This window comes from Cariama cristata, unplaced genomic scaffold (assembly GCF_000690535.1).
Source record: "Cariama cristata isolate BGI_N322 unplaced genomic scaffold, ASM69053v1 scaffold43131, whole genome shotgun sequence".
Classification (NCBI taxonomy): domain Eukaryota; kingdom Metazoa; phylum Chordata; class Aves; order Cariamiformes; family Cariamidae; genus Cariama; species Cariama cristata.
Window position 1 is genome coordinate 6,874 of NW_009600678.1, and position 8,453 is coordinate 15,326.

Below are 8,453 nucleotides of genomic sequence, written 5' to 3' on the forward strand. Positions count from 1 at the left end.
GCTTACTTTTAAATGGTTCAACAATCAAAGCAAAAAGTCTTTTTCTAAAATACATGCAAATATTTTTTTTTACAAAACAGCGAATTTTCATTCATCCATTGAGGTGAAAAATGAAAATGTTATCATCGATGCAGTGAGTTCAAATCCAGGTTCAGTGTTTTCACTCTGGAACTGTTGGATCCTATCTGTGATGAGCTGAATACATCAAAAAATACTGGTGAAAAAAAAAAAAAAAGGAGGTTTTATACTGTTGCTGAAGAGTTCTACGTGCATTCCTGTCACTTGTACAGGAAAATTGTTTTAGCAAAGTTTGTCTGCAATGCAATATAAAATAATCTTAGTACTTTATGAAATTACCCTCTACAGTGTCTTTTCTTAGCCTAGTGTAAGTGCAATACTTGAATGCTTTCTTCTGCCTGTGTAACTGCTTCATACTCAAATCTTTGTTTGTTCATAAAAGAACTGTTCATGTTTTGTGTCTCTGCAGGCAATACCAAAGACCTGAAAATGTTTCATACACTTTGTATATAGTAGTTCCAGCAATTTACCACTTTATAAGAATATATATAGTGATGTGTTTCATAAAACAGTGCAAAAAGTAACATGAACATAATGCTATCTACTAAATCCATCAAAATACTGCGGAATAACATAATTTTTCTGCCTGCATGAAGATAACCACTGGATGGCAAGATTTTTCCCAACCCCTTTTACATTCCTCATGTTGATAAAGGCTATTGAAAATTAATATTTCAATATTCATTGAATATTTCAGTGAAATTAATATTTCAACAAGTGAGAAGTATCTAACTTACATTTGGAAATTCCAACATGGAATTTGGAATTCCTGATGTCTGAGGTCTCAGCGCTTCTCCCTCACAGCTGATTTCTCCTCCAGTTTTCCTTCATAGTAGGAGCCACTCTAGTCCATGTTCTCTTTAGAAAAGCTAAAGGTTCCTACCCCATGTAGTGGGACAACCTACCATGATCCAAAGGTTTGCAAGGGCTGCAGACCACCCCAATTTCTCTCCCTGTCTTGCCCCAAGGAATCAGGCTGCTCCTCTTCCATACGTTCCCTCTGGAAGGCCAATTTGGGCTTCTACACATCGGTTCAGGGGAATAAATGCAGATGAATTCTTTTGTTGCAGTATTCCCCCCGGAGACCCAAAGCATAAGACAAAGAAGTTATAATGCTAGACCTGAGTGGTTATTCTTTGCTTATTGTCACAGGGCTTCTGAAGGAGAACCATGTGTTCCTCAAAGGAAAAAACATGGGAGTCTTTTGCACTGAAAAGTGTTAAGTGAGCTAAATATATATCAGTTCCTCTATACTTAAGCATTTTTGAAGGAAAAAAGGCATAAGTAGAGCATGTATCACGTTTTCTACTCATTAACATGCATTTTGCTATATACTTTGCACACAGAGCCACAGTGCGTAATTGATTTGTTATCAGCTGTAGCAGAATCAAGTAAAAATCTCATGTTAACAGGGTTAAAAACACAAAAAATAAATGTTGGGGGTCATCTTAAAAGTGCAGCTGTGAACCACCTGTTTGTCACAGTAATGCGTGTGATAAGCTAAACACCTCTGCCGTTTAAATGGAAGAAAGGTATAGAAAGGTGGCTGCTGATAGCGGGGGGGCTGGAAGAGGATTTTTAAAAATTATTCCTACATATTTATTGTAGCAATTCAAAATCAGTTAGCTGAGATGAACAATGGATATGAAAATATTTATCAGGACCTTATGATTAAAAGAATGGAAAACATCTTTACTTCGTGCAAATTTTTAACACATTCTTCAATTTTGAGGAACAACGGCCCCTCTCAGCTGTTTGATGTTGCCGTAAGATATACTGAACCGAGTTTGATGAGCAGATGATAGGGTCTACATGTTGTGCAAGCTACAGATATACCCCGCTGGCTGCTGTGAATGCCTTTTATGGCCATATGAAACTATGAATTAGAGCAGTTTTACACAGTAAAACAACTTAACTGGTTACTGTGGCCATAAGCTTTTTGGTATACACATCGGTTGCTGGCTGCAAAGGCAATCCTGCACTCAGCACTTGTCCTACACGTGCAGAGCCTGCTGCTCGCCTACCGCTGCACAGCATTGAAGCCATTAGGCTGAGCAAGAAGCTGCCCCAGCAAACCAGTAAGCTGTTGGGACCAGTCTTAGGGCTGAGCCCAAATACTTGGGTACTCGATGGCTGGCTGCACATGGAGGCATCCTCTCTGAGCACTCCAGCAAGAACCCTCTTTCAAAGGCATTGCATTAACACTTTATGCAGAAAATAGCTGAATGGTGTGGTACTGCCTTTCTGTGCCTCTGAAGATGATGACCCACTAGCTAGTACACCCAGCTGCAATATAAAAACTTACTAATAAATCTCTCAATTTAGAGCTGAGCTTGGAAAAACCTCCAAGGGTAGTGCATCCCTCAAACTCCCACAGTCACAAGGGTCTAGGGTATTTAGGTCAAGTGCTCAAGTTTTCCTCTTTGAGTTGTTCTGTTATATGCAAAAGCTTAAAATAGCTATTACAGATGAGTTTTGATTAGGTTTGCATAAACCCTCTGCCTCATGATTTGGATGTAAAAAGTCAAATCAGCCATGCTTATCCTCTGCAGGAGTGATCCAACTGCCAGATATTAATGAGAGAGAGACAGTTAATGTCTTCCTCTCCTTCCATATCAATTAATAAATACTAAGATGATCAGCTAGGAACTCTTCTAGCCTATTAGCAGGGGAAAACCAGCAATTCTGTACTGAGTTTATTAACAGAATTTTATTTAATCAGACATTCTGGATTCAAGCCTTACGAGGAGCGGCTGAGGGAGCTGGGGGTGTTTAGTCTGGAGACGAGCAGGCTGAGGGGAGACCTTATCGCCCTCTACAACTACCTGAAAGGAGGTTGTAGCGAGGTGCGGGTTGGTCTCTTCTCCCCAGTAACTAGCAATAGGACAAGAGGAAACGGTCTCAAGTTGCACCAGGGGAGGTTCAGGCTGGACATTAGAAAGAACTTCTTCACTGTCAGAGTCGTTAGGCATTGGAACGGGCTCCCCAGGGAGGTGGTGGAGTCATCGTCCCTGGAGGTGTTCAAAAAACGTTTAGATGTGGTACTTCAAGACATGGTTTAGTAGGCATGGTGGCATCAGGTGTACGGTTGGACTTGATGATCTTTGAGGTCTCTTCCAACCATAATGATTCTATGATTCTGTGATTCTATGATACACATTGCACCCCTGTGAGGTTTACTATTAAAGTTTTCCTATTTAAGGACGGGGCAGAGTATAGGAGCTTTTATTATTGATGTCATGTGTCAAAAGCCTGACCTTACTGCAAATCCCTAGGAAATTACTTTCCATTGACATGTGGTTTGAAGAGCAGCTAATAAGCTAGGTGAAGTTTACATACTATCAGTCCAAATCCCTGTTCCCCTAAGTCTGAAATCCTGTTTGCTTTGGGGGAACCTCTTAATAACATAGTAGGAACAGGTTTCCACTTAATAAACATTCTCATTAGCACCACCTTGTAAATGCTCTCAACTTGCTCAAACGGAGTTAAGCAAGCATTTTACAAAGGGGTAGATTATCTACTCTCAATAATTTTCTATGGAAATACTGCAGATCTTGTCTCTGACAGCAACAAAATTTTTTAAGTTTCTTCACCACAGCTGCAATGTAAATTCCTTTTTTTTAAGAATGTTCTTGTCATGGTGTACCATTTCCAACCTTTACACAAAGTTAATTCAATTATCTTTATATTGCCATCTGACCTGACATTTCTTCACTTAGAAAAAAGCTGCATGCTTTTTGCAGGGATCTGGAGTTAAAGAAACTCTTCATCTTGCTCAGCACTTTTTCTTCACCAAGAAAGTAATCTAAAACTGAGCAGAATTATGTTTGTGTGTTTGCCTGCTTCTTATGAGGAAGAAAAAGAATATTATTCTGGAGCACGTTCTTAATTAAGAAGTAAAGAGTGTGCTCTGGAATTAAAAGATCCTCACATGAATAAATTCCTTTGTCTTTCAGCTAACTTGCCTCTTACAGGGCAATCAGATTGAAAAGTTATGAATTTATTTGGAAATTATTATTCCTTCAAATAAGCACCATTCCTCTGCAATCCATTTCTACCTCATACTTGTTTAATTGTCAAATCAGTGATGATAAATAACCCCAGGTATCATGAATGAAAGGCTTACAATGAATTTATATTGCCTTGATCAAGGAAATTAATGTTAGTATTATTGCTGCTTATGGATTAGTAGGTGAGACTTCCTTTTTGAGCTTTACTTACTGGCATATGTTTTCATTACCTTGAGACAGAGGCACATTTTTCTTAGCAGTGCTATCAGTTCAGTGCCGTTATACGGTGAGGACATACCCTTTGATGCCTAAAGAGAAACAGAGATGCAGAACTGCGGCGCATGGTTTTGACACTGCTAATGAAGACTTACGACAGACATGGTTTTGATCTACCACAGGCTCAAACTCTGCTTCTGAGAAACCGTGCAATATCTCAACTTTCTTAAAAAAATAAAAAAAAATTAAAAAAAAAAAAAAAAAAAAAATTGTGCTTGTACTTAATCAGAAACAAGGTCACTGCCTTGTCAGACAGTAAAACTGCATGCGTTGCCCCCAACCACCCTCACCCAAATGCTATCAAAGGTCAGATCTTGCTATGCCATGCTTCTGAGAGGAAAACTTGTAAGGGTTTTAAGCTAATGCTGGGAGTGTAATGTAGAAGTGCACTGCTTTGGACATTTAATTGATTTCCCTTCTCTGGCAGTAAGCTACAGCTGTATGAGTTCTGCTTTACCTGAAATCTACAGGGTTCCTCAGATGTTTCACTGGATTGTCATTGTCACCATGTTGGTAAATGCATCTGGCACCATAAAGTTAGATGCAGAACAGAGACCCACCTCCGAATCCCAGGGTGTCTTCCATCATCCCTCTCCCTTGATCTTTTTCTTTCTGTTTTTCTACCTCTGTGGATGAAAATGCATTGCAATAGTTCAGTTACCACTGAAAACAAGTGCAGGTGGGGATGTCATGCCATGCTAAGTTAGCAGAAATAAATATAGCACTACTTTCTTTGTTCAAATTTTTCTGTTTTCTCTGCCTGGCTTTTCTTTTTTTACTCCCAATATTTACCAACTCACCATACAAAAAAGTAAGATATTTTTAACAGCACAACGTCCAAATTGCACAGTCCCAAATCAACCACTGTTTGATATGATTGTGCAGTGGAACGTCTCCATTTCTCCTCAAAAGCCAGCGTTAGGTTATCACATCATCTTAATCATGTCACTAATGACCCTTTTTCCTTCTTTCTCTTCCTAGGTCGTTTTTACTACCTGATTCACCCAACCAAGCTGACCTATGACGAAGCCGTTCAGGCATGCTTGAAGGATGGAGCTCAGATCGCTAAAGTTGGCCAGATATTTGCTGCCTGGAAGCTCCTGGGGTACGACCGCTGCGATGCTGGCTGGCTGGCTGACGGCAGCGTACGCTACCCAATCTCCAGGCCAAGGAAACGCTGCAGTCCTAACGAAGCAGCAGTTCGCTTTGTAGGCTTCCCTGATAAAAAGCACAAGCTGTATGGTGTCTACTGTTTCAGAGCATATAACTGAAAATACCTAGAGCACAAAAGTTTTAAATTCATTAAGAACATGTGAAAGATTTCTTTTCGATATGAACTCATGCAAGTTACCAAAACTGTGATAAACCTTTTTTACTTACTGTAAAGAGTCGTTTTCATAAACCCAACCCATTAATTTTTTTTTGTTTTAGTATTTTTGTAAAAGTATCATTCCATAGATATTTTAAATTAATATAATTTAATGGAAGCTCTAGGTAAGGAAGTTTTAGAGCCAAATTCTTTAAGCTACATCATCCCAACAAAATATACTTTTTGTGAATGGGGCATGCAGTAGAGCTTGACAGTTGCTAGGGCACAATTATGGAATGTAAGGCTACTCAAAGCAGAAGCTTTTAAAAGCACAGATTTTACGTATTTGTACCAGTTTGAGAAACACTGCAAATTGATTATATCAGGAATTTTGAAAATAGATAATTTTTTTCTTAAAGGGGATCAGTGAGGTTTTGTTAAAAAACCTCACAACAATGTAGGTTAGAAAATACCTGTTTTCACTGATTTCACATGCAAACAACACAGAGTTTAATAAAAGCAGCTAAAACAGTCCACAAAAATAGGACTAGTTTTACAATTTAAAATCCTGCCTTTCTGAAAAATAAGCTCATGGTCCCATGCATAGGAACAAGCACAATTAGTTCTCCAAGATTTCAATTGTGTTTTTGTTGTGTATAAATCATTGATGAGGGAGTGAATTATTAACTAATAAGAAAACCTTGTTTTCTTCTTGACTCCAGTTAAAGATGCCTGAGAAGTGTTGTATTACCTTTGAGTAGCTTTACTGAGTTATTTTTAAACTCTTAAAGGCCGTTTGCTAAGCAGCATATAGCATCTACTCAGGGCAGTTGTATAAATGAACTGCTGGACAGAGAAATTGTTAACTTTAGCAGCTTGATTTTACGTTAGCCTTTGAAATGTTATTGTCTTAACAAAAGAACATTACGATATTTAATATTTCTTACCTATTTACACATTACAAGAAATAAAAATCAGAAAAAAAAATTATGAAGTCTTACAACAAGATTATTAAATAAAATTTGAAACCAGCTATTAAGCTTTAGAAAAGAAAAAAAACCCTTTATTTCTTTACTTCCTATTTGTATCTAAAAAGTACATCTGTTTTTTAAAGTATCAATGAAAAAATAGTATTGCTAGCCCTGAATTATTTAGTTAATCCTCCTTAGAGTTAACGGAAAAAAAAAACCTGAAATACTTCTTTTCACTAAATCTGCAGTAGTCTAGATGGAAAATGTTTACCTATATCTGCCAGTGTCAGACATAAACACGCACTGTGCATGGTGCCTAGGGTTTTCAGAGCTGCCTAAAGCACTAGGTCCTCCCCAAATACCAATTTGAGGGAATTTTGATTTCTGATGCAAACTTATTTTGGATGCAGCAATTCTTGGTGCTCATCTTCAGATACCTTAATGCAACTAGTTTTTCAGAGAGTGGGTGCTCAAGGCTTTCTGAAAATTTACTCCACTTATGGTGTCTCAAGCTGGATATCCAAAAAAAAGAAAAAAAAGGCCACTGATTAAAAATACCTTGGTCTTGAGTAATCTCTTAGGTAGTTTTGACAGTCTCTATCCAGTATTGGTTCTACCACTTAAAAATGGAGAACTCTTTTTTCCTACTCTATGCTTGCTGACTATGAAGAGTTCAGAGGACCAATATTTATATTACGCAAAGTTTTATAGCTTCCCATTGTTTCCATATCTAAATGAGATGTAGGGGTATTTATCCAAGTAGGACACAACAGATATGCATTCATGAACGGTTTGTTGTAGTTATTTTCCCATGGATATGAGTAAATAAATCTCTTTCCCAGAGTGGTTGTGGTCCTGTTTTTAAACTCTGTGAACAAACCAGGAACAATATATAGTAGGATTGTAGTGGAAAGATACTATAGTGTAAGAGGTATTTTATTGGAGTTCGTTCCCATCAAGCTCGGAGGCAAATTTCCATCCTTCTGAGGATATTTGCATTCACAGGATATTTGCATCCACTGTGGATATCTGCTCATACTATACAGGTGAAGCAAAGTGAGTTTCAAGAAAATCCAGTTCCTAGTGGATTAAAAAAAGGAGGGAGTTTTGGCACTGAGATTGCTTCACTTAGCTATAAATAGAGTCTTACTACAGGTCAAGCCTCTAAACACATGTAATCTTTTCTGAGCAGTCATTTTTTAAAGAGATGTCCATTTCACACATTTTCTCAGGCCATTCAGAAGCTTTTCTGAACTATTTGGAGAAAAAAATGGAAATGAAAAGAGCAATGGAAAATATCTGTACAGGATAAGGAATAGAGTATGCAAGACTGGACCATGACCAAGAGGAATATACGTCATTCCCTCATCCAATCTTCAGAAATATGGAAAAAAGATGCAGACTATTTCATAGTCTTTTCTGAAGCGTGGACAGGGAGATTGTGGGATGGGAAAAACAATAGGGAATATCCTAGTTGTTACCCCAGCTAGATCCAGAGTTGCTGTTAAGAGGGAAGCCTTTTATGCAGCTGGCTCTATCCTCCCGAAAGATCTGCTAGATCTGGAGGAGGTTGCATGCTTTTCCTATTGCACAGAGGTGAAGAGACCCTCAGAATTTTATTTTTTTTTTTTTTTTTTACCTCTCCAGGGAAACCCTTCACAGGGTTTCACTCAGACACATCTTTTTTGCAGGACTGGGGATTATATTTTGCCTGCATAAAAAATGTACATATCCAACCCACTCGTGGGGCTGGCTAAAGTGCCCTCACTGCTAGACCAAAGGCACTGCGGGAAAGGCGAATTCAGCCTT

At 38.3% G+C, this 8,453-nt stretch overlaps 1 protein-coding gene across 1 annotated transcript in view; it reads left to right on the forward strand.

Moving 5' to 3' along the window:
* Positions 1 to 6,110, forward strand: part of HAPLN1 (hyaluronan and proteoglycan link protein 1) — a gene marked incomplete at its 5' end in the record, with an annotated part of 8,678 nt that extends 2,568 nt beyond the window's left edge. The window contains one exon of the mRNA XM_009710092.1: positions 5,346 to 6,110. Within this exon, the coding sequence (XP_009708394.1) occupies positions 5,346 to 5,635 (290 nt within the window). The remainder of the gene's footprint in view (positions 1 to 5,345) is intronic.
* Positions 6,111 to 8,453: the final 2,343 nt, after the last annotated feature.